We start from the raw sequence: 26,296 nt of genomic DNA, 5'->3' as shown, positions 1-26,296 counted from the left end.
GTGCCTGTTCCTCTCTTTACATGCCCGCTGACTGAGACCCATGAGAGTTTTACAGAGAAATATCTGCATGTATAAATTTGCAGAAAACTGAAAACGAGACACACTTTAGTGCTGCAAAGTCTTTCCACTAGCTGACATGAAGTGAGTAAAACGTTCGTTTTAAACTTACTACTTAGCAAATCTTCAAAACCATTGTTTTATTGAATGGACAATACTTTTTCGGTTCTAATCCATCTTTCCCTCCCTTTAGGCTGAATATAGAGGGTTTATTAGTCTACTTTCCGTATGACTATATTTATCCCGAACAATACTCGTACATGCTTGAACTCAAGAGGACACTGGATGCAAAGGTATGTTAAATCCATCACATACACTCAGGGCCGTAGCACTGTATATTGACTGTATATTGGTCAGGGCACTATTCCTATAAAAAAATAAAGTTTAGGATTTGTTGTGGGGCCCCCCCTGGACATTTGGGCCCCTAGAATCGTTACCACCTTTCACCCTAGCTACGGCCCTGCATACACTATATATTTACATTAGTTAGACCAGTGCTTGCAGTGTGACAGTGTATTGCGTATAAGAGACTAAATTGAATATTTGTTCTTTAATAAAATCATTTGTAACTCCGTAGGACCATATAAATGGCAACAACAACAAAAATCTCTAAGACCTGGTGACTAAATACAGAATCTAAAGTATAGTTTATAAACGTAAGTTTTTCTGTCTCTGTTTTGTCTGCACAGGGTCATGGAGTTCTCGAAATGCCCTCAGGAACAGGAAAAACTATTTCTCTTCTTTCCCTCATTGTTGCTTACCAGAAGGTGAGTGATTTCTGTATCACCATGTAGTACAATTTTGAACTTCAGTATAATAACAATCTTAATAGCTGTGCAAACATCTTGGTTTATATTTTGAAATAATATAGGCTTACCCCTTAGAAGTGACCAAGCTGATCTACTGCTCTCGTACTGTACCTGAGATAGAGAAGGTATTAATGAATAACATTGAATGCATGTCTATAGTCCATTATATAATGCATTTCTCACTAATCCTCTGCTTTTATTCTGTATATCAATTCTCTGTTCTCCTCTCAAAGGTTGTGGAGGAGTTAAGGAAGCTAATGGATTATTATGCAAAGGAAACGGGAGCGAAAAACATCTTCCTTGCACTGGCACTATCTTCACGGAAAAACCTGTGCATTCATCCTGAGGTGAGTGGAATATGGGCGCTTTTTTGTGGTTTTCATGTGCTAGTGAAATCATTAAGTGGAAATGAATGCGTGATCACAGGTCAGCTCTTTGCGTTTTGGAAAAGAAGTAGACGGAAAGTGTCACAGTCTGACAGCGTCATACATTCGAGCACAGCATCACAGTAACCCAAGTCAACCTGTCTGCCAGTTCTATGAGGTATGCAGTTTTTCATACATTTGGCTTATGTTTGACCCTTAATCACGTTACTGCACCATACTGGCAGTGTTTGTGCCTTTTAGTCTTAAAGAAATACTCGGGCTTCAATACAAGTTAAGCTCAGTCAACAGCATTTGTGGCACAATGTTTATTACCACAAAAAATCATTTCACCTCATCCCTCCTTAAAATTATTTTTTTTTAAATCGAGGTTACAGTGAGGAACTTAAAATGAAAGTGAATGGGGCTAATTTTTGGAGGGTTTAAAGGCAGAAATGTGAAGCTTTTATAATTTGACATTAATTTAATGTTAAACTCGTGTATTATTTGAGCTGTAAAGTTGTTTAAATCGTAATTTTTACAGTCAGGGTTTTAGGGTTTGATGACAATACATCGCCATGGCAACGAAGTTGTAAAAATGGCTGTAACTTTACACAGAAAAGATTAGTAAGTGATTTTTATCTCACTAAAATCATGTTAACACACATTGTTCAGATTTTGTGACTATTCTTTTAAAACAGTATTTTAATGTTTACGGATTGGCCCCATTCACTTCCATTGTAAGTGCCTCACTGTAACTTCTTTTTGCTTTTTTTTTTAAGAAAAGGAGGGGCAAGTCAAAATTGATTTTTGTGATTATCAATATTATGCCACAAATGCTATCGGTTGAGCTTAACTTGTTTGGAACCTGGAATATTCCTTTAAATCATCCAGCTTGTTTTGTGCCTGATTCTTTGTATGCAGGAATTTGATGCAGTAGGTAGGCAGGTGCCCCTTCCCTCTGGTATATATAACTTGGATGATCTGAAGGACTTTGGGCGTAGAAAAGGCTGGTGCCCATACTTCCTGGCACGTTACTCAGTGAGTGCTTTGATGAGGAGACGTTGTAAAAAATGTTTAATGGATATAACATGATGGATGTTTCATACTTGCTATACATGCAGTTGATAATTGTTACTTGTTTACATTTCTTTCAGATTCTCCATGCAAACATTGTAGTGTACAGCTACCATTACCTACTTGATCCAAAAATTGCAGACCTGGTGTCCAAAGAGCTTGCAAAGAAATCTGTAGTTGTGTTCGACGAGGCTCACAACATAGGTAAGGAGCAAATCCCAGTGCTTGATACAGTCATCCATGCCATGTGGACAGATTGTGGTTATTAAAGATGATTTTGTTCCCTATAGATAATGTGTGTATTGATTCCATGAGCGTCAACATTACAAGGCGGACGCTGGATCGGTGCCAGGCTAATGTGGAAACCCTGCAAAACACTATAAGGAGGTGTGACAAAATAGTTTATTTTTTTCACCCATGGTAATGTTAAAGATTGTAGCATAACCTACGATTCTGACATATTTAACATTTAAGAGTGAATTAACAATTGCTTGTGTTCTTCATTTGTAAATCACTTTGGATCAGCACGTCTGCTAAATGACTAAATGTAATTGCCTGCATGCTGATTGTTTTCTTTTAAAGAATTAAGGAAACAGATGCTACCAAACTTAGAGAAGAATACAGGAGATTAGTTGAAGGCCTTAAAGAAGCAAACGTTGCCCGAGAAACTGACATCTATCTGTCCAATCCTGTCCTGCCGGATGAAATCCTCCAGGGTCAGTTTTTGTCATGTAATGTTTGAGAAGGTGCCTTTTCATTTTTGCTTAATTTCTGCTGAAAGGAGTCTTCGATGTAAAAAATCAGAATATACAATATACATATACCCTACATTTCTCTCTCACTGCAGAGGCTGTTCCTGGCAGTATCCGGACGGCAGAGCACTTTGTGGGCTTCATAAAGCGCTTCCTAGAGTACCTAAAGGCACGTTTGCGGATCCATCATGTGGTGCAGGAGAGTGCTCCTCAGTTTCTCAAAGACATCTTTGAGAAGGTCTGCATTGACCGCAAGCCTCTTAGGTGAGGAGAAATAGTCAGATTCTTGTGCCATCCTATACTGGAAATACTGATGGTCATTATTAAGGAATAAAGCCAAATTTTCACCCTAGCCTAAATTTGGAGGTATCCCTTTTCCAGATTTTGTGCTGAGCGGCTGCGCTCTCTACTGAGGACGTTGGAGATTGCTGACATCGCTGACTTCTCAGCCATTACTCTGATCTCTCACTTTGCTACACTTGTCAGCACCTACAGCAAAGGTAACAAAGCTACTTAACGCAGCCAATGTCTCACTCCTCTCAATCTATTGAACGTTTCCTCCAAAAGTGAGTTTTTACGTGTAATCGTGCTTTTCTTTTTTTTTTTAGGCTTCACCATTATCATTGAGCCCTTCGAAGATAGAACGCCAACAATAGCAAATCCTGTTCTTCACTTCAGGTGCTTTAGTACCGCTTTCATACAGCCTGTCATGTCTTTTATGTCTTCTGTTGAGCACCGTCATTAACTTTGCTGGATCCTTTCTCTCCAGTTGTATGGATCCCTCTATTGCCATCAAGCCTGTATTTGGGCGCTTTCAGTCAGTCGTTATTACATCAGGGGTAAGATGTGCTCTTCAGTCTACATTTACATTTTACATTTATTCATTTAGCAGACACTTATCCTTACACTTTAATATATTATAAAATAGAATAATACAAGCAGAAGCGATTATTCCAAGGAGAAAACTATGGAAGTATATTAATGACCAATGTCTTTGAAACAAATAAGCATGCTGAATTGCACTAATTGAAAAATTGCATCAACAGTAGGGATGTAACGATTCACTCATCTCACGATTCGGTTCGGTTCATGATACTGAACCCACGGTTCTGTTCATGATTCTTTAAACTAAGCCTGAATCAAGAAAAGTAAAGATTGAAAGTTTATTATTATTATTACTTTAAAGACATAAGCAAAACAGTTTCTTTCCTTTAAAATTTAGCCAAAAGTGCTAAATGATCCATCAGAGATGTACTGGGACAAAAAATCAGCCCAGAAGAGGGCAATGGTGACACCAAATGGAAATATTAGCTAATAATTCTGCTTACTGAAAATACAGGATTATGTTATTTGTTATGGTATATGTTATATACAGCTGCTTACACACTGTCACTTTCTTTTTTTTTTTTCAATAATATTGTCTCTGAGTAAATTCTAGAAACTGTTGTGTGTGAAAATCCCAGGAGATCAGCAGTTACAGAAATACTCAAACCAGCCTGTCTGGCACCAACAATCATCCATGCGATTATCTAATCAGCCAATCGTGTGGCAGCAGTGCAGTACATATAATCATGCCAATAAGGGTCAGGAGCTTCAGTTAATGTTCACATCAACCATCAGAATGGGGAAAAAATGCAATCTCAGTGATATGGACCGTGGCATGATTGTTGGTGCCAGATTTCTGTAATGTATTTCTATAACTGTTGATCTCCTGGGATTTTCACACACAACAGTCTCTAGAACTTACTCAGAATGGTGCCAAAAACCAAAAACATCCAGTGAGCGGCAGTTCTGTTGACAGAAATGCCTTGTTGATGAGAGAGGGCAAAAGAGAATGACCAGACTGGTTCGAACTGACAGAGTCTATGGTAACTCAGATAACCGTTCTGTACAATTGTGGTGAGAAGAATAGCATCTCTGAGATGCGGGTTGGTGCTGTTTTGGCGGCACGAGGGGGACCTACTCAATATTATGCTGGTGGTTGTAATGTTGTGGCTGATCGGTGTGTGTGTATATATATATATATATATATATATATATGTACACACTATATTGCCAAAAGTATTCGCTCACCCATCCAAATAATTGAATTCAGGTGTTCCAATCACTTCCATGGCCACAGGTGTATAAAATGAAGCACCTAGGCATGCAGACTGCTTCTACAAACATTTGTGAAAGAATGGGCCGCTCTCAGGAGCTCAGTGAATTCCAGCGTGGTACTGTGATAGGATGCCACCTGTGCAACAAGTCCAGTCGTGAAATTTCCTCGCTACTAAATATTCCACAGTCAACTGTCAGTGGTATTATAACAAAGTGGAAGCGATTGGGAATGACAGCAACTCAGCCACGAAGTGGTAGGCCATGTAAAATGACAGAGCGGTGTCAGCGGATGCTGAGGTGCATAGTGCGCAGAGGTCGCCAACTTTCTGCAGAGTCAATCGCTACAGACCTCCAAAGTTCAGGTGGCCTTCAGATTAGCTCAAGAACAGTGCGTAGAGAGCTTCATGGAATGGGTTTCCATGGCTGAGCAGCTGCATCCAAGCCATACATCACCAAGTGCAGTGCAATGCAAAGCGTCGGATGCAGTGGTGTAAAGCACGCCGCCACAGGACTCTAGAGCAGTGGAGACGCGTTCTCTGGAGTGACGAATCACGCTTCTCCATCTGGCAATCTGATGGACGAGTCTGGGTTTGGCGGTTGCCAGGAGAACGGTACTTGTCTGACTGCATTGTGCCAACTGTGAAGTTTGGTGGAGGGGGGATTATGGTGTGGGGTTGTTTTTCAGGAGCTGGGCTTGGCCCCTTAGTTCCAGTGAAAGGAACACTGAATGCTTCAGTATACCAAGAGATTTTGGACAATTCCATGCTCCCAACTTTGTGGGAACAGCTTGGGGATGGCCCCTTCCTGTTCCAACATGACTGCGCACCAGTGCACAAAGCAAGGTCCATAAAGACATGGATGAGCGAGTTTGGTGTGGAAGAACTTGACTGGCCTGCACAGAGTCCTGCCTTCAACCCGATAGAGCACCTTTGGGATGAATTAGAGTGAAGACTGCGAGCCAGGCCTTCTCGTCCAACATCAGTGTCTGACCTCACAAATGCGCTTCTGGAAGAATGGTCAAAAATTCCCATAAACACACTCCTAAACCTTGTGGAAAGCCTTCCCAGAATAGTTGAAGCTGTTATAGCTGCAAAGGGTGGGCCGACATCATATTAAACCCTATGGATTAAGAATGGGATGTCACTTAAGTTCATATGCGTCTAAAGGCAGATGAGCAAATACTTTTGGCAATATAGTGTATGTATACAGGGTTGGGGAGTAACGGAATACAAGTAACGGGATTATGTATTTAAAATACAAAATATAAGTAACTGTATTTCACTACAGTTACAATTTAAATAATTGGTAATTAGAATACAGTTACATTCATAAAGTATTTTGATTACTGAAGAGATTACTTTGCATTTTATTGTCATTTGTTTCATTTAATATTTAGTCCTTTCAGATGAAAAACATTTATACATATAAATGATGCGATCCAAAGTGCATTTGAACAGCGGTGAAACACTTTCTTATAATGTGTTACATTCATACGAGCAGACAGAGAAGTACGTTTGAAGTAAGTTTAGAGTAGAAGAAATAGAAATAAACCTTGTGTAAATTGTCAGCTTTACGCTAAGCTAAAATGCTATTTCTAGCCATTTTACATGCACGTTACCAGCAGGATCATATTTTTTTATCAAGAAAATTCACGTTAGATCATAATTTCTTTTTTTCTAGTAAGACCTTTGATATTAGGGCAAAAATCATATTCTTGATGATATTTTTTTTGTATTGTTTTCCTGTAAAAATATCTAAAAATCCTTAAAACAAGATCAATTAGATTTATCTTGTTTTAGAAACAACACTGCATAAGATATTTAGGTTTTTCAGAGAATGTATTTTTAACATGTGTATTTTGTCTTACTGTACTGGCAGAGTTTTTATAGTCAAAACAAGTGAAAAAATCTACCAGTGCTGAAGAAGTAATCCAAAGTATTTAGAATACATTACTGACCTTGAGTAATCTAACGGAATACATTACAAATTACATTTTACAGCATGTAATCTGTAATCTGTAGTAGAATACAATTCAAAAGTAACCCTCCCAACCCTGTGTATATTTTGGAACTGAACTTTGTAAGGTGAATATTTATTAGTGAATTAATGAATAATGTTTTCAGTTGAAATATTCACAACTTAAATATACAACCATATGAAATTGCATCCTCCAAAAATAAAAGCACTTTTAATGGAATGCGTTTATTTTTCAATTAATGCATTTTTGTTTCAAAGAATTTTGTCATTAATCTACTTTCACAGAAAACAATAGAATTAGTGCTACCTTACAAAATCTCTATGCTCTTGTCGTCCCTTGAATGGTAGATTAAGCACAGCCTGCTCACTAATCTCTTCATTATAATCCCAAGGTAACACTCATGCCATCTGTGGAAGGCACATTTCATTTTCGCCTGCACATAAAAAAAAAATGTTTGCTTTAGCTTTCTAATTGGTTGAAAGCAATTACCAGTCAAAATTCTTAACCTTTATCCAACATTGATAGCCTACACTTCTTAATGATCCATTTTTCAAAAATGCCTGTTGCATCTTCAGTAATTGAATTTGTCTTAGAATCCTGATTATGATGTGCTGGCAAATTGGATTGAGATCATCTTTACTTTTCTCCCTAATTAGACTCTTTCTCCACTGGACATCTACCCACGCATTCTTGACTTCCGCCCCGTCACTGTGGCATCCTTCACCATGACACTGGCACGAACCTGCCTTTGCCCTCTTGTGAGTTGTAACTATGGCAATGCCGGATGTCATTGCTGCAAAACTCTTTAAATGTAGTGGATTGAAATAAAACAAATCTACAAACATTGGTATATTTAAAATATGCTGGATTCACGTCCTTTTAAATAATGGTAAACAGTATTACCGGTAGGTGCTTTTCTATTTTATTTTATTTTCTAACTGTGTTTTCAGATTGTTGGACGAGGGAATGATCAGGTGGCCATGACTTCCAAATTTGAGACCAGGGAAGATTTTGGTAAGTTGTAATGTTGTTTTGTTTGTGATATTGTCATCAGTGCAATTGAAAGATAACCATTCATATCATAGCTGTAATCCGGAACTATGGAAACCTGCTGCTGGAAATGTCCGCTATTGTCCCTGACGGAATTGTGGCGTTTTTCACAAGTTACGTTTACATGGAGAACATTGTGGCCTCATGGTATGAACAGGTATGAAGGCACAACTTGTTTCCTTTTTCAGTGCTGTTAATTATTGGTGTAACTCAAAAAAGCATACTTGTCTTGCTGGATTTTTAGGGAATTCTTGAGAACATCCAGAAAAACAAGCTCATTTTCATAGAGACCCAAGATGCAGCAGAGACCAGCATGGCCCTGGAGAAGTATCAGGAGGTTAATAAACATTCAGTTTTTAATGCTCCCTAATCATGTTTTCCTTAATCGTGTTGTGTAATGTAGTCTTTAAGTATCATGTATTAAAGTAATCACTTATGTTATCTAATCTAACCCCACCTGCTCTTTGATTCAGGCCTGTGAGAATGGCAGAGGAGCAATTCTTCTTTCAGTGGCAAGAGGGAAGGTGTCAGAGGGTATTGACTTTGGTGGGTACTAGTCTCTTATCAATTTGGATCTGTTCCTTTTAATCAGTAAATGCTTTACAAAGCTTTTATTATTAAATGTAAGACAAGAACTTTTAATTATTTTTTTCTCCACTTTTTGACCCCCAGTTCATCACTTTGGTCGAGCTGTTATCATGTTTGGAGTGCCATATGTTTATACTCAAAGCCGAATTCTCAAGGTTTGTAGAGATATCTTATAACTTCTCTTAAACTGTTTAATTAAAGGTAAAGTGTGAATTTTTCAATGTTAAAAAACTTTGGGAAACCTTTTGGAAAACAATAATTATTGTCGTAAATCATTTTGGTGTCGCCAGGGTCACTGAAATTACACACTTAACCTTTGAGTTAAAGAGAGTTCACCAAAAAATGAACATTCACTCACCGTCATGCCATCCCAGATGTGACTTTCTTTCTTCTCCAGAACACAAATAAAGATTTTTAGAAGAATATCTAAGCTCTGTTGGTACTCACAATGCAAGTGAATTACTTGCTAGAACTTTCAAGATCCAAAAAGCATATAAAAGCAGCATAAAAGTAATACAACTCCAGTGGTTAAATCCATGTTTTCAGAAGTGATGTGTGGGTGAGAAACAGATTAAAATTCCTTTGTACTATAAATCTCCACCTTTGACCAGCCCTAACCAGTACGGTGCTGAATGTAAAATGTGAAAGTCATTTCCATACCAGAATGTGGAAGTGAGTGTAAATTTACAGTAAAAAATATAGACAACAATATTGATCTGCTTCTCACCCACACCTATTATATCACTTCTGAATATATGGAAATAAACCACTTGAGTCTTATAGATTACTTTTATGATGCCTTTATGTGCTTTTTGGAGCTTCAAAGTTCTGGTCACCATTCACTTGCATTGTATGGACATACAGAGCTGAAAATATTCTTCTAAAAATCTTCGTTTGTGTTCAGCAGAAGACAGAATTTCATTCACATCTGGCATGGCATGAGGGTGAGTGATGAGAGAATGTTCATTTTTGGGTGAACTATCCCTATAATTGAGTAGTTAATCCAAATCCCCTGACCGGCTTTTTTAATCAGGCGCGGTTGGAATACCTGAGAGACCAGTTTCAAATCAGGGAAAATGACTTCCTGACTTTTGATGCGATGCGTCATGCAGCTCAGTGTGTGGGTAGGGCCATCCGAGGCAAAACAGACTATGGCCTTATGATCTTTGCTGACAAGGTATGTAAACAGATGGAAGGGCAGCATGACAAAATTGCTGTCAAATTAAGTGTTTCTTGATTGTTTTCTTTGATTAATTGGTCTCTATATTGTCGTCTTTCCCTTAGCGTTATGCACGAGCAGATAAACGAGGGAAACTGCCCCGCTGGATCCAAGAACACCTTGCAGATGGAAGCTTAAATCTGACCATCGATGAGACGGTGCAGTTGTCCAAACACTTTCTACGACAGATGGCCCAGCCATTCAGACGGGTAAGGTCAATGCTTGAAAGACCACATTAACCTTTCTCAGCCTGTACAGATCATCCTCAGACATAATCAGTGACCTTAAGCTGTGATGTGCCCTTAAACGCAATGCCTTGATATTTAGTGTTTTGAATGAAGCCTTTTCCCTATCATCTCATTCAAAAATTAAATGGATTGAATAAAAATTTTCCTGCTTAAATGTTCATATTTAGATTTGTACATACATTTCCATCCGGAGATTTTATGGCTGTATGCTTGATATTTTTCACACCTGTTTGTTAATGGGTTTAGCTGAAATAGCCAAACCCATTAATTAGAAGGTGTCCACATACTTTTGGCCATGTGTTGTATATAATGGTTGAAAAATATTTAAAACACTTAATTTTCAATGCATTTCAAACTTTGAGAATGACAATGTACATGTATGCCTATTTTGATGCATTCATTAGTGCTGAATTAAGGCTGTTGTGTTGTCATCTTTGTATGGCAGGAGGATCAGTTGGGTCTGTCGCTGCTGACCCTGGAACAGCTGCAGTCTGAGGAAATGCTGAAGAAAATTGCCCAGATCGCTCAGCAAGCATGACATCTCTTACAGGGCCATGAAACAGATTCAGGGGTAGAGTCAACTTTGTATATATGTTGTTTTTGTATTAAAGATACAATTTCATACTTTGTTTTCTACTGCAAACCCAAAGGCATTAATAAATGCTGTTTTTTTTCAAATCCAGTGGCTTTTAATTGTACTGTCTGAAGAGAAATTATGCTATCTCAAAATGATCTGTAGAGGGCACACAAACTCTAAATGTGTTCCCGAGAATAACCACACAAAGCATAATGTAGAACTGTAGATTTCTAAATTAGATTCAAAGCTATTTGCCACTGACAGCTATATCCCGGTCAGACCCTTCTTTAAGTGACAGCATTTTATTGATGTACTCATTTTGATTTGAACAGAGGTAGAACAATTTTATTTGGTTCATTAGCAACAAACTGAGCATAAATGTGTTCCTTAAACTCATGAATGTAAAACTGCTTAAGCATTAAGTAACAGCGTATTGATTTCTGCGTGAAAAACTTTATTTACCTCAATTATTTCTCACTCGTAACTTACATGTAATTTTACCCATGTACATGTAAGTTAGGTTTTTTTCAGCATACGTACATATTTTGTGGAATAGTATTAAGATGAAAACATTAGGAGTACACAATAGACTTAAAATCTGTGCTTAAAATTGAAAAATAAAAAGTCCCTTATTTTATAGGCACAAGTACTACAATCGTTTGACCTCAGAATTGTACAAATAATGTACAGTTTCACTCGTTTTGGAATGTAACATGCCCTCCATGAACCTTTAAAATAGAAATTCTTGATTTAGTGCAAATATTGAAAGTGCTCAATTTTTAACACTATAATTCTATTCTATGCTGGAGTGAGGACATGGAATATGTTTTGCGTCATGCTGCAATATGCTACAAAAGTAAACCGTGTTGCTGAGCAAACTGCATCCTGCAGTTCATAGGTTGAAAGTGTGACAATGTGGTAAGATTGCTATTGTTTTAATAATATAGCGATTAATACATACCAATATTGGACCTACTGATTGCAAGATTTCAATCTGCTCTTCAATCTTAGCCATTTGGAATGCAAAGGGTTAGGATTTTCTGTAACATTTTATAGTGCAACTGCCTTTAAAGAAAAAGGAGATCAAACAGATTTCAACAAAGTATCAGAAGCGTCTGCATAGTACCAGTTTAAAAAGAGCTGCCTTTTTTTTTTTGGTAAAACCAAATCAAAATTGCTTCCCTTTTCCCAGGACCAATTTAACAGACTACTCTGAAGTCTGTGCCTCAGGGAAGCCCTCATTCATTATTTACATCCTATTTCTCAACATGATCTATGCAGTCAGATGTAATAATCACAGCTCTTCAGGGCTGATCTGCATTGCCCGAGAGTCCTGATGTCATATGGAGCCACTGGTAGTGGAGGTTAGCTGTCTCCACTCAGAGAACCGCGGCGGGCTAAGCTCTGGGTGCTGGAACTCAGGCCCCGTGTGTCTGTGAGCCTGTTAGACCTCTGTTTAAAAAAAAAAAAATTATATATATATATATATATATTTTGATTTAATTATTTTAATTATAAATTATTATGATCTGATAAACAGTCCAAATCTCTGGTTTCTGTGAAATGATAAACTGTATAGTGTATGCTCAAAACCTAGTCCAAAACAGCAGTTAATTTGAATAGTTTACCCGAACTTTGAGCTGTTGAGCTCCAAAAATGAAAAAAAAATATTTTTTTATAAATTAATACTATTGCATAGGACTTGTCTTCTGAAGCCATACGATATCTTTATTTTTTTTTATAAATAAATGTAATAATATTATAAAAAATACATTTTTATCCTCTTTTCTCCCAATTTGGAATGCCCAATTCTCACTACTTAGTAGGTTCTCGTGGTGGCGTGGTTACTCACCTCAATCCGGGTGGCGGAGGACAAGTCTCAGTTGCCTCCGCTTCTGAGATAGTCAGTCCATGCATCGTATCAGGTGGCTCCCTGTGCACAACACTGTGGAGACTCCCAGCATGTGGAGGCGATCCACGCACAACTTGCCACGTGCCCCATTGAGAGCGAGAACCACTAATCGTGACCACGAGGAGGTTACCACATGTGACTCTACCCTCCCTAGCAACTGGCCAATTTGGTTGCTTAGGAGACCTGGCTGGAGTCACTCAGCACACCCTGGATTCGAACTCATGACTCCAGGGGTGGTAGTCAGTGTCAATACTCGCTAAGCTCGCCCCTCCATACGATATCTTTGTATGAAGAACAGACCATTCACGAATCAGACTGATTCATTCCTCAAGTTCAACTCACTGATTAAATGATCCAGTCACAGTGGTTCTCAAGTTACCAGCTCACTGGAGGGGAAGATTATCAGTGAATAATTGCTTAAATTTCAGTCGGTTGCTCAAACAACGCTATCTTATGGCTTCAGTAGACTTGGAATATTACACACAAGTCATATGGACTACTTTTACTTTTTAGAGCTTTTCTGGTATTTTTAATAGTAATTGTGGTTACTGTGAAATTTCTTTGTATGGAAAAGTTTCTTCAAAATATAATTTTTTTTTGTTCCACAGAAGAAAGTCATATGGGACATGAGGGTGAGTAAATAGTGACAGAATTTTCACTTTTTTTCTAAGCCATTCCTTTAAAAAAGGAAATAAAAAAAAAATATATATTTTTTTTTTTATTGAAATATTTCTAAATACATCTGTCAAAATTTAAAACTAATGTCTGGGAGTCATTCAGTTCCTACCGTGGCAGCTTCTTGGCTCTCTTGTGCACCCACATTAAGCACATTGAGGGAATTCGCTCTCTTCATCCTGTTCAAAGATAAAGGTGTACAGATAAACATACTGCTCTATATAACTGAACATGCACAGTGGTGAGAGTTTAACCAAAGGCAGGGTGTCATTACCCAACCGCTTGAGGGGCTGTTTCCTGTATTCCAACTCCTTTCAGCTTTCGGACAAGTTTTTCGCTGCTTCGTCTTATGGATTCCCGGAGCTTAGTAAATGATCCGCTGCGCTTCAGAGTTCCCAGACCATCCTAAACAAACAGAGAAGAAATAAATTAAAAAGGTGCATCTCTTCTTAAAAAGAATGTTCACCCAAAAATACAAATTCTATTTTCATTTACTCACCCTCATATCGTTCCAAACCCAAACTTTTCTTCTTCCGTGGAACACAAAAGGAGACATTTTAAAGAAAGTTCAATGCTGACTGAACTTTTTTTTTCCTTACAATAAAAGTGAATGGTGACTGAGGCCAACATTCTGCCTAAAATCTCCTTTTTGAGTTCCACAGAAGAAAGAGTGATATGGGTTTGGAACATAAGGGTGGGTAAAAGATGTAAACTATTCCTTTAAAGGGATAGTTCACCCAAAAATGAAAATTGTCATCATTTACTCATCCTCATGCCATCCAAGATGTGTATGAATTTAATTTTTCTGCTGAACACAAATGAAGACTTTTAGAAGAATATCTCAGCTCTGTAGGTCTGCACAATGCACAAAGACTTAAGTGGTTTAAATCCATATCTTCAGAAGTGATACAGGTGCATCTCAATAAATTAGAATGTCGTGGAAAAGTTCATTTATTTCAGTAATTCAACTCAAATTGTGAAACTCGTGTATTAAATAAATTCAATGCACACAGACTGAAGTAGTTTAAGTCTTTGGTTCTTTTAATTGTGATGATTTTGGCTCACATTTAACAAAAACCCACCAATTCACTATCTCAAAAAATTAGAATACATCATAAGACCAATAAAAAAACATTTTTAGTGAATTGTTGGCCTTCTGGAAAGTATGTTCATTTACTATATATGTACTCAGTTCTTGGTAGGGGCTCCTTTTGCTTTAATTACTGCCTCAATTCGGCGTGGTATGGAGGTGATCAGTTTGTGGCACTGCTGAGGTGGTATGGAAGCCCAGGTTTCTTTGACAGTGGCCTTCAGCTCATCTGCATTTTTTGGTCTCTTGTTTCTCATTTTCCTCTTGACAATACCCCATAGATTCTCTATGGGGTTCAGGTCTGGTGAGTTTGCTGGCCAGTCAAGCACACCAACACCATGGTCATTTAACCAACTTTTGGTGCTTTTTGGCAGTGTGGGCAGGTGCCAAATCCTGCTGGAAAATGAAATCAGCATCTTTAAAAAGCTGGTCAGCAGAAGGAAGCATGAAGTGCTCCAAAATTTCTTGGTAAACGGGTGCAGTGACTTTGGTTTTCAAAAAACACAATGGACCAACACCAGCAGATGACATTGCATCCCAAATCATCACAGACTGTGGAAACTTAACACTGGACTTCAAGCAACTTGGGCTATGAGCTTCTCCACCCTTCCTCCAGACTCTAGGACCTTGGTTTCCAAATGAAATACAAAACTTGCTCTCATCTGAAAAGAGGACTTTGGAACACTGGGCAACAGTCCAGTTCTTCTTCTCCTTAGCCCAGGTAAGACGCCTCTGACATTGTCTGTGGTTCAGGAGTGGCTTAACAAGAGGAATACGACAACTGTAGCCAAATTCCTTGACATATCTGTGTGTGGTGGCTCTTGATGCCTTGACCCCAGCCTCAGTCCATTCCTTGTGAAGTTCACCCAAATTCTTGAATCGATTTTGCTTGACAATCATAAGGCTGCGGTTCTCTCGGTTGGTTGTGCATCTTTTTCTTCCACACTTTTTCCTTCCACTCAACTTTCTGTTAACATGCTTGGATACAGCACTCTGTGAACAGCCAGCTTCTTTGGCAATGAATGTTTGTGGCTTACCCTCCTTGTGAAGGGTGTCAATGATTGTCTTCTGGACAACTGTCAGATCAGCAGTCTTCCCCATGATTGTGTAGCCTAGTGAACCAAACTGAGAGACCATTTTGAAGGCTCAGGAAACCTTTGCAGGTGTTTTGAGTTGATTAGCTGATTGGCATGTCACCATATTCTAATTTTTTGAGATAGTGAATTGGTGGGTTTTTGTTAAATGTGAGCCAAAATCATCACAATTAAAAGAACAAAAGACTTAAACTACTTCAGTCTGTGTGCACTGAATTTATTTAATACACGAGTTTCACAATTTGAGTTGAATTACTGAAATAAATGAACTTTTCCACGACATTCTAATTTATTGAGATGCACCTGTATAAGTGTGGGTGAGAAACAGATCAATATTTAAGTCTTTTTTACTATAAATTCTCCTCCCTGCCCAGTAGTATGTATGAAGAATGCAAACCGCAAAAACAAAAGAATGTGAAAGTGGAGACTGATAGTAAAAATGACTTAAATATTGAACTGTTTCTCACCCACACTTATTATATCGCTTCTGAAGACAAGCAGTCTGCTGGATTTAACCACTGGAGTCTTATGGGTTACTTTTATGCTGCCTTTTGCTTTTTGGGTCTTTTAAAGTTCTGGCCACAATTCACTTGCATTGTATGGACCTACAGAGCTGAAATATTTTTCTAAAAATCTTCGTTTGTGTTCAGCAGAAGAAAGAAAGTCATACACATCTGGGATGGCATGAGGGTGAGCAAATGATAAGAGAAATTTCATTTTTGGGTGAACTATCCCTTTAAGTCATTTACATATGGAACAGAATATACCGGTCTAGAGCTCCCCTCCTCTGTCTGTATCCAAACCGGCCGTCCATCCCCTGTATGGATATTAAAATACAAAATTACCATTGGAGAACACTATTATGTTTAATAGTGTCTAAGTGAACAGCTATGAACTGTAGATAATTCCCTGAAGCGACATGTAAGATTAATTTTACCCTCTACAGAGCCAAACTCCTTCTCATGAGCACGAGTTAGAATCTCTTTATAAAGGGCCTCTGCTTGTCTGTATTTTCCCTGCTTGAGGTAACATGAAGCCTATAGAGCACAGAAACAGCATAAGTGTAATACATACACATAATATTATGTATACTGCTGCACCCTGTATACACAACAGTACACTACACTGCTATCATTATTAAAACAAGCATTTGAAAGATACTGACCTACAATGTGATAGCTCATACAACATATAAGCAGGGCTGGTGCAATTCCATATCCTCACCAGATTGTTCTTTGTCTTGGCCACGTTGGCATCATCAGGACCCAGTCGACTCTGATAAATGTGCAGGGCACGCTCATAGTACTGCTCCACCTCCTGGTATTTGCCCTGGTTCTGGCAGAGGAGGGCCAAGTTATTCAGCTGCTTGGCCACATCGGGGTGCTCTGTCCCCAGCACCTGTCAACAGACAAAGAGTAACCTGTTATTTAGCTGGGCAGCATAATCATTGAGATACTAAGAGATATCATGTTTTTTGCATTATGACTTTAATAATTACATTATCATCTACTGATTTAGCCCTCAAAGATATGTTTAATACTGTGTTTATGCATTTGGTAACAGTTAATGTAAGTTGATCCAATCTGACAGCTGTTACAGTAAGGTCAGGTGGGAATACCATGCTTCTTCTGTGTCAGTACCTTTTCCCTGATCTCTAGAGCTCTTTTACACAGTGGTTCTGCCTCTTTGTACTTCCCCCTTTTTCCATACAACACAGCCAGGTTATTCAGAGTAGCTGCCACCTAGGTACAACCACAAATACACATGAATTTAAAGAAAGGGAGCTGACTGAATTGCAAACATGGACCTATTTGCAAAAAAAAAAAATAAATAAATAAATAAAAAAATATACAGTACTGTGCAAAAGTCTTAGGCACATAATATGCTTCACAAAAACATTTGTCTTAAGATGGTCATTTATATCTTCAGCTTTAGTGTGTCAATAGGAAATATACATTTTAGACTCCCAAACATTTCTTTTGCAAACAGAATAGAATAACAGGGAGCCCTGCAACAGATGGCATGGTCCCCACAGAACCCCCCACTGAATATTGAGTCAGTCTGGGATTACAAGAAGAGACAGAAGTAATTGAGACAGCTGAAATAGATAGAAGAACTGTGGCAAATTCTCCAAGAAGCTTGGAACATCCTATCTGCCAACAACCAAGAAAAACTGTGTCCAGGTGTACCTAGGAGAATTGGTGCTGTTTTGAAGGCAAAGGTGGTCACACCAAATATTGATTTAGCTTTTTTTTTAATGTTTACTCGACGTTGTATGACGTTAATTGATTAAACAATTTATGGCATTATTCCACATCCTCACTATGCAACATTTTCCCCAAGTGTCTAAAACTTTTGCACAGTACTGTATATAGACTAAAAAAACAACTCAACATTTAAAGTATAAACAATATTCACAAGCTATTGTACTACTGTAATGTGACAAAAAAAAAAAAAAAAAAACAGGTATTCCATGAGAATATTTTGATTTGATCCATTTGGAATTGATTGGATCGTGAAAAGTGCCCTTTCATTCCATAGTATGCATTCAAATGTGGAGGACTACTTCCCTCCTGAAACACTGCACCCATTGGTTGAAACAGCACCCTTGGTGACGTCAGCCCAAAAGGAAAGCTGAGTCAGAGCAAGTTTTTGCATTTTGAAAGAAAGGATTAGGAAGGATTACGAATACAAATGTTTTTTTTTTCTTCTTCAATGAATCATGTACAGTAAGACCAGGAACGTGAATTAACAAAGTAAATAGGGATCATTTGGATTTCATGTTGATTTTGGAGACAATAACACTATGGCACTCTTAAAGGGATAGTTCATGCCATCTCAGATGTGTATGTCTTTCTTTCTTCTGCTGAACACAAAGATGTTTAGAAGAATATTTCAGCTCTGTAGGTCCATTCAGTGCAAGTGAATGGTGATCAGAACTTTGATGGTGCAAAATGCACATAAAGGCAGCATAAAAGCAATCCATAAGACTCCAGTGGTTTAATCCATATCTTCAGAAGAGATATGATAGGTGTAGGTAAGAAACAGATCAATATTATGTCCTTTTTTACTATAAATCTTTGTGTGCAGCAGAAGAAAGAAAGTCATACACATCTGGAATGGCATGAGGGTGAGTAAATGATGAGAGAATTTACATATTTGGGTGAACTATCCCTTAAAAGCACAAAATGTAACAGTAGCACATTGCATCATCAAACAGAACATACTGCTGGGTGGTCCATGCCTAGCGTTTTTTCACGGATGGCCAATGCATCATTCAGGAGATTTGCAGCTTCCTTGTATTTGTTCTGATCCCTGTCGAGGGACAAAGAATTAGATAAATAATAATTGTGCAAATTTTAAAGGTTAAATGAATGTGGTTTGATGTTCTACAGAATTTACCTGTAGACTAAAGCCAGGATGTTGAGCATGGTTGCAACATCTGGGTGGCTGTGGCCTGAGGATTTCTCCAGGTCTTCCAGAGCTTGCTTGCAGAGAGGCACGGCCACCTCATAGCGGCCCTGAGAGGCATACTGGATCACAAGGTTATGTAGAGTTCTGAGTCGAGCAGGGATCTCATAACCTCCCTGCTGGGCGGCAGCAGCAGCGCTACTGTGTGGCTGAGACACTGCAAATACAAGAGCTGCACTGAGCTGCCTTCTTGCTATAAGAATTGAAGGTATGGCAGAAACTGAAAATGATTAATCCTGACCCGATTGTTACTTAGAAAGTTAAAGTCCCAAGGTCTAACCTTAATTCTAACATAATAGTAACCCTACTGGATCTGAGGTTAGCGCATATGTTGGTGGCGCTAATGAAATGTAACACCAATATCAAACCTAAAAATAGCCTCTACCATAAATCTTACTTAACTCTAACAGCTAACATGGCAGAAAAGCTAATTTGCACATTTCAAAACAAATGTGAGCAGGAAAGCTCAAGAAACAGCTGAGGTCTGTGAGGCTAGAGAGTTAAGCCTTACTGTGAGATTGCTCCTCTTCAGCAGTAGGAAAGAGATAGTCAAGAGACTCATTGCCTGAAGTACTATCTTTATCCTCCTATAAGAAAAAAATATTAAACATGTCTTGAAAGTACTATTTAATATTTTGGATAAACTTAAAGGGGTCATGAAATGGAAAATCAAAATTTCTTTGATATTTAGATATATAAGAGTTAACTGTACTATAAAAACATACTGTGCATTTCAGAACTCAAAACTTCCTCCCCAGTCTAAAGAGAGCATTTATAGTTGCCACCCTGCTGAAACGTCACGTTTTGAAATTGTATCTGTTCGTGACGCCATGACACATTGCTCATTTGTATTTACACATCCTACAACATGTGTCATTGCACCCTTAGCCCCGCCCCCTGGTGCACAGTTCATGTCAAGAGAGCAGACCTTGTGGTGCTAACTATTCCTAGCATAACACCAAAGGGGACCCATCTGGACTATTTTGAATTATTTTGTATATGAACATGAACTACACAGACTCTTTGACCACTGCCATGTACCTCGCTGCTTTTAAAAGATGTGGTGTCAAGTTACAACTCTGTAAGGGAGAAGACATTTTCTCATTCAGCTGCTGCCTGTGTTGCTTTGAGCACAAACGCATCATGGACGCATTCTTTCACCCATCTGCGCTATTTTTTAATTGTTGGTATATGTTAACATAGGATGTCTTTTTACTCCCTGCTAATTCAGAGTCTAGGGGACAGAGCTTCAAATTCTCTCAAGAGATTATAGGAGAAAGATTTAAACTTGGTATTGGAGGAGGGAGTGTGGGCTAGGATTCTAAAAAAACATTAAGTCTGCATCTAGAGATGCAAGGGTCAGTCTGATGCAATTTAAGATTTTGCATCGATTCTAATGGACCCCCTCTAGATTGTTTAGGCTTGGTCTTAAAGACACACCCACCTGCTGGCGGTGCCAATCAGAAGATGGGGACACAACACATGTTTTTTGGGGATGTGTAAAGATCCAAGAATTTTGGTTGGGGGTTCAGAACTTTATGTGTGAGGTATTGGACACTGAATTTTCATTTAGCCCCAGACTCTGTATCCTGGGTGATGGGACAATTCTTGATATTGGGGACAGTTATTTAAAAAGTAAGGTCCTAGCCGGAGTCATGATTGTTAAGAAAATCATCCCCAGGGAATGGAAGGCTCATGTCAGTGTTGATTGTTTGTTAACCGTCATAATATGATTCCAGCTTTGCAAAGGAGCTGATATTGAAGGACGGGGCAGTTAAAAACACTTCAAAAACTTAAGTAAACCATTTCATCATGAATATTACAAATGTCATGTCTGTTTGATAGTTTATGGTGCTGAGTGATAACAGTTGTTCTTGAGATGAACAGTTTCATATATTCAGATGCAATGGGTTGGATATACGTTGTGTGTAAACACTGCACTTTTTTTTTATAATGTTGAGGGGCTTGTTCATTCTTTTCTGACTGAGTTTGCTGAATTTGAGGGGCTGCATGATGTTAGCCAATCATAACAGCGAGCTTTTACATGACGTTTTAAGGAGGCGCTGAGGCCAAAACTGAGAGTTTCAGCCAGAGGGCCAAAAACAGGGTGGAATATGGGATTTTATATTTCAAAAATAAATTCCCATTTGTTTTGGTGCAAATAAAAAAAAAAAAATAATAATAATAATTTTTTTTTATTTTTTATAACATTATCATTGGACCTCAGGGAAGATAATACAATTATAAAAAAATAGCACTTTATGACCCCTTTAACACAGAACATACCAATATAGAACTACAAAGCTAGTCTAGAATAAATCTATAAATCTATCTAAATCAAGTTGTACACATGAAATGAATAGTACTTATGAATGATGACTCACATGGGATTAAGACTCATACAGAGCCATAAAGAATCATATCATTAGCCTAGAATAAGCAGTTTTTTACTACATGGAGTGGGTCACGTCTTGAGGGCCGATTAATTGGGATCACATAACCAGTCAAATACTGCTCACTTTATTTACTATTCCAGTTGTCAGTATAAGTCCAAGATAACTGTAATATCAGCCAGCGAAACATAAAAAAAATGCTGAGTGCACATTTAGGTCAGTTGCTGTGATGGCTCATGACAACATGAGATATAACTAAAGACTAAGAACCTAAATGGGCTGCAAAGATTAACCATTTAATTGTTTTCTTTACCCTCACCAGAGCTGGCTCTTCATGGTCATACTTGCGAATACTGCACATGAACTGCAGGTGTCTGTTCTGCTCCTCTAAAGTAACAACTTCCTGTTCTCTCTCCTGTAGCTGCTGTTGAGCTCGGGCAAGCTCGTCCCTCAGCCACTGATTCTCCTGGCACAGCCTCCGCACCTGAGCACGCAACTTCTGCTTCTCAGCCTCCAAGGAGCCCAGGTGTGCTGACAATGCCATCATCACCTGCAGAAGTGGGAAACAGGGAGCTACAGTGAGTGGAAGTCAACATGACAAGTTTTTAGAAGTAGTGGAACTGAAATTCCTTAAAGTTAAAGTGATAGATAAAATCTATACCTAAAATATATATCTATATATAAAATCTGCATATATCAAATCTAGTTACATCTCAGTTTTTTTGCTTTTCTTTCTTTTCTATCCATCCATCCATCCATCCAAGCATCCAACGATCCATCTATTTGTTTTAGAATTCTAACTGGCCAACATTGGTCTCAACCAATGGCGTGAATTTGGGGCAGGATTATATGTTTGTCTGACCAATGAAAGATTGGGGGAGTGTTCAGGAAACCTGTTAGAAAATGGTTATTATTTTTGCAATTCCATTTGGTGTCACTAGAGGCATAAAAACTACACACTTTGGGCTCTATTTTTGTGAGTGCACCAAGCGCACTACTGTGCACTACAACCGTGCGCAACATCTTATCAAATATTCGTGAAAGCGCAATTTTCGTGCCAGTGCAAAGCGCAAGTGGCCCTGGGTGAGAGTGTTTGCGCTGCCTGTGGGTTTATGCGTGCAAACTGTGGGTGTATTGTATGTAAATGAAGTGCCGCAAAGCACAATTTGCTATTTTCCTGAGAAATAAGACGTTTCAACACCACGTCTGTTTTCAGCGCAAAGTCTAAACTCAGTTCCTGCATTTGCATTTTGGAGATTCTACCAGAATGTGGTAATAAAGTTCATGTCCAAACTCTGAAAATACAGTGAAATATAAAATAATGTCCATGACGATCAATGTTGTAGCCGTTTATGTTAAACTATCTTTAGGTCATGGTTTATTTTTCAGTTATTATTATTATGTACAACTGTATTACTGATCTAATTTGTATTGGTATTTTTCAACTTGTTGTCATAGAGTGATTTTTAAGTCACTGCAAAATGGGCTGGTGGAAGAAGTTGGAGAGAGTAAAATGTTTGGATTTGGTAAGATATTTTTGACCTTGTCATCATTTTGATTAGATTTTCATTGCGTTTGAAGTGTAATTTGAATTTAGAAATATTTTTAGTAAAATAAATTAACTTAATTTTTCAAAATCATCCAGTAGAAGTGAAGTGTGTTCCGAATCCGATAAAATCACTGTTAATACTAGTCATGACTTACATTCTCTATAATTTAAAGGATTGTAAATCCAAATCCTGATGAGAACCACATTTTCCATTTGTATAAAAGGAGCGTGTCACTGTCAAAGAAACATGCCTGACATTACACAGGGCACAACAGAACGTAAATCCATATTTCTATTCTTCTAATTCATTACATACAGTTTATTTACACTATCAACTTCTTATGAATGTGCTCTCTTTGTTTACGTCGCTGGTGCTTGACAGGAAATGGACTATATAATTGGACACAGACGGTGCTGGAGAAGAACCAATTAAATTGCACTTGACCCAGCCCATAAGCTTTTTGTGACTGACACATGACCACGCCCCCCATGCCACAAGGGCCCTTCACCTTTTATGTTTGCTTTGATATTTAAAATAGTAAATAACAAACAAAAGTCTCATATGGACCTGTGCTGCTCACCTGTGCCTCTCCTAAGCCCAGCTCAATCTTCTCCAGAGACTCTAAAATGATACTGGTCTTCTCCTGCTCCAGGCTGCTGCTCTCGTTGGACGTCTTGCTCTGCTGTTTTTCCTGCAGACTGTCCAGCAGTGTCCGGTTCTCGCCACGCAAAACCTCTAACCCTGCGATCACCTGCCGTGTGCTGCATAATATCTCCTCCCCTGACAACATGTCTGCCACCCAGTTCCTGAGAAGTAAAGAATTTGGTATTAATGAGCATTCAATGTGTAAATTAAGCAAGGTTTACACAAACATTCATGACTTGGGGTTGATGTAATCAATACTGCACACAAAGGGAAAAACAGATTGGAAATGTTGAATGAAAAGTGTCACATGCAAAATTATATCATGGTGCAGAATAACAGGAACTGACCTTACTTCTCATTAAAAACAAGATCTTCTTTTGGCTGCAAAGAAAGAGAAAAAAAAAAAAACATCTCATATAATCATGCAAGAAACAGCAAAATAGTACCAAAAGTACCATGTTACTTTTTTTTTTATTTACATGTACTGTTGTAGTACCACATAATTATTGTAAGTATCAGAGTACAATTTAAATACCAGTATAATATCAAATTAGTATCAAAATACTATGAAAATGCCATCTTATAACATCGCAACAACAATTCTGACATCTGGAGTATAAGTGCAGAGAGCACTTAGTCTTATTAAAGAGAGAAAAGTGAAGTGAAGCTTCTCCACCACCCCAACAGATTAACATAACAAAACAAGTAGACAGGTTGCTAGGTAAGAATCAGTTTACAAGGAGGAACAGTGATCCCTTTGGGGAGGTAAAGGAGTGTGCTAATGTTTACACCAGGGTGATGAGGTCATCAAACACACAGAATACATGTTTTTATGCTTAATATCACTGAATGTGAGAAAATAACAAAATAATGATATATGTATTGGGTATTAGTTAGCATGTTTAAAGGATGGGGTGAACTTATATGGGTTCATATTAGGAATTAGGCTTTCATAATTCTGTGTTTTGGCTGTTACTGTTGGAAGGGCTCAATTTTCAGTTCTGATCTGTTTGAACTTACATTGCATACACTGATGACATCTGTGTATTATATAACTGACTGCCCTATAATAAAGACAAGTGCAAACTTTAAAGGAACAGTAATGTCATTAGAGTACAAACAAACAACTAGGTCCTAATTTCAGTCCTAGATCTTTATGCAATGTCTTACAGAGCTTTATTTCTTATATGAATTCTATATAGGTGCATTCTAAATTTTTAATCAGCAGACACAACCTATCCATACACATCTTTTGCATAAATGGAAAGAGCTATTTTGAATTAAAGCATGAATAATTGAGAAACTTGAATGCTATACCTCTGGCAGTCTATTGCCAGACACAACAATGTGTTATGTCAACAGTCAAGCTTTCAAACAAAGAATAGTATTATAAATATAGCAAAAGTGATTGTTACCATCAACAATCACTTTTGCTATATTTATCATACCATAATACCAAGAGACTGATTTCAGTACAAGTGTATGACTTATATATCATAGAAAACCATATATGAACATACACTCACTGAGCACTTTATTAGGAACACTATGGTCCTAATAAAGTGCCCGATGTGGTCTTCTGCTGTTGTAGCCCATCCGCCTCAAGGTTCGACGTGTTGTGCATTCTGAGATGCTATTCTGCTCACTACAATTGTACAGAGTGGTTATCTGAGTTACCATAGCCTTTCTGTCAGCTTGAACCAGTCTGGCCATTCTCCGTTGACATCTCTCATCAACAAGGCATTTCTGTCCGCAGAACTGACACTCACTGGATGTTTTTTGTTTTTGGCAAAATTCTGAGCAAACACTAGAGACTGTTGTGCGTGAAAATCCCAGTAGATCAGCAGTTACAGAAATAATCAAACCAGCCCATCTGGCACCAACAATCATGCCATGTTCAAAATCACTGAGATCAAATTTTTTCCCCATTCTGATGGTTGATGTGAACATTAACTTAAGCTCCTGACCCATATATGCATGATTTTATGCATTGCACTGCTGCCACACGATTGGCTGATTAGATAATTGCATGAATAAGTAGGTGTACATATACAATAACGAGCTCAGTGGGTGTATATTGTTACATTTTAGATTTAAAATGATAGATTATAGAATTTAAGCCTATATCTTGTATACATATACTGTAATATAATTTACAGGCCTAACACATAATTGGATGTAATTAACACTGGGCTGCAATTCTATAATCTATAATTCTACATGTCATCCTGCTGCCTTTAATCAAATTAACATTAATAAGGAATCCTTTGCCTAATTCAGGGATTCAAACACTGACAATAACACGTTCATAAAACAGCGTGATATTGCGTCTCAAAGTAAAGCTGCTCATTCTTTCTGTGACTGTCAACAGCTCATATTTACTTACCTGCAGAGAAACTGTCGGCCGCCGCCGACGTGTCCTAATTTACAGCCAGATATAATCCGATGGAAAAATAATTCCAACAGAAATATCCATTCAACAGCACTACATCTTCATCTCATTGATGTAGAGGCGATAAATGGGTCTAAAACAGCCAGGTAAAGCCTCCGTCGCGGTCATCCACCTGTTGTGTCTCAGACACCCTGAATTAACAGCGTTTACTTGAACAGCTGTCTGCATGGCGCATGCGCCTTATGCCAACCAGAAGC

General features: G+C 38.2%; 2 protein-coding genes across 10 annotated transcripts; one reads left to right on the top strand and one right to left on the bottom strand.

The window, feature by feature from the left end:
* On the top strand, positions 1–23,706 carry ercc2 (excision repair cross-complementation group 2). 6 transcript variants are annotated; one of them, XR_007894184.1, is made up of 26 exons: positions 1–141; positions 251–350; positions 747–824; positions 929–991; positions 1,100–1,213; positions 1,293–1,409; positions 2,153–2,269; positions 2,386–2,509; positions 2,596–2,692; positions 2,888–3,021; positions 3,153–3,321; positions 3,439–3,557; positions 3,666–3,735; positions 3,827–3,896; positions 7,792–7,893; positions 8,086–8,149; positions 8,221–8,342; positions 8,430–8,522; positions 8,659–8,731; positions 8,858–8,928; positions 9,807–9,950; positions 10,058–10,201; positions 10,686–10,811; positions 21,874–22,030; positions 22,911–22,978; positions 23,655–23,706. XR_007894184.1 is itself a non-coding variant. In XM_051666061.1 (23 exons), exons 1-23 carry the CDS (start codon positions 137–139, stop codon positions 10,776–10,778), a joined length of 2,283 nt encoding a protein of 760 aa, XP_051522021.1. In that variant the 5' UTR covers positions 1–136; the 3' UTR covers positions 10,779–10,917. The 6 variants fall into 6 exon arrangements, 1 of the variants encoding a protein (XP_051522021.1); XR_007894183.1 differs by lacking the exon at positions 23,655–23,706 and adding an exon at positions 23,384–23,596; XR_007894181.1 differs by lacking the exon at positions 23,655–23,706 and adding an exon at positions 23,384–23,596 and having other exon boundaries at positions 21,874–22,978.
* On the bottom strand, positions 12,129–26,296 carry LOC127422505 (kinesin light chain 1-like). 4 transcript variants are annotated; one of them, XM_051666085.1, is made up of 14 exons: positions 26,034–26,296; positions 23,995–24,028; positions 23,583–23,808; positions 21,766–22,002; positions 19,571–19,646; positions 18,991–19,216; positions 18,816–18,903; positions 17,229–17,330; positions 16,813–16,986; positions 16,526–16,625; positions 16,356–16,405; positions 13,679–13,809; positions 13,517–13,583; positions 12,129–12,269 (listed from the first exon to the last, which is right to left on the bottom strand). In XM_051666085.1, exons 3-14 carry the CDS (start codon positions 23,790–23,792, stop codon positions 12,183–12,185), a joined length of 1,548 nt encoding a protein of 515 aa, XP_051522045.1. In that variant the 5' UTR covers positions 23,793–23,808; positions 23,995–24,028; positions 26,034–26,296; the 3' UTR covers positions 12,129–12,182. The 4 variants fall into 4 exon arrangements, 3 of the variants coding, with proteins under 3 accessions (XP_051522045.1, XP_051522046.1, XP_051522047.1); XM_051666086.1 differs by lacking the exon at positions 26,034–26,296 and having other exon boundaries at positions 21,772–22,002; positions 23,583–24,932; XR_007894186.1 differs by lacking the exons at positions 12,129–12,269; positions 13,517–13,583; positions 26,034–26,296 and having other exon boundaries at positions 13,713–13,809; positions 16,754–16,986; positions 23,583–24,932.

This window comes from Myxocyprinus asiaticus, chromosome 31, assembly GCF_019703515.2.
Source record: "Myxocyprinus asiaticus isolate MX2 ecotype Aquarium Trade chromosome 31, UBuf_Myxa_2, whole genome shotgun sequence".
Lineage (NCBI taxonomy): Eukaryota > Metazoa > Chordata > Actinopteri > Cypriniformes > Catostomidae > Myxocyprinus > Myxocyprinus asiaticus.
This window is presented reverse-complemented; position numbering and strand designations above follow the sequence as displayed.

Excerpts from the sequence above, each read along its gene's own strand:
- ercc2 (XM_051666061.1), top strand. Across the intron at positions 2,693-2,887 it reads CTGCAAAACACTATAAGGAG|AATTAAGGAAACAGATGCTA; the intron begins GTGTGACAAAAT and ends TTTCTTTTAAAG. Across the intron at positions 8,523-8,658 it reads CCCTGGAGAAGTATCAGGAG|GCCTGTGAGAATGGCAGAGG; the intron begins GTTAATAAACAT and ends TCTTTGATTCAG.
- LOC127422505 (XM_051666085.1), bottom strand. The coding sequence starts at position 23,792 with ATGTTGTCAGGGGAGGAGATATTATGCAGCACACGGCAGGTGATCGCA. Across the intron at positions 18,904-18,990 it reads ATCCTGGCTTTAGTCTACAG|GGATCAGAACAAATACAAGG; the intron begins GTAAATTCTGTA and ends GTCCCTCGACAG. Across the intron at positions 13,584-13,678 it reads ACAGCCCCTCAAGCGGTTGG|GATGAAGAGAGCGAATTCCC; the intron begins GTAATGACACCC and ends ATCTTTGAACAG.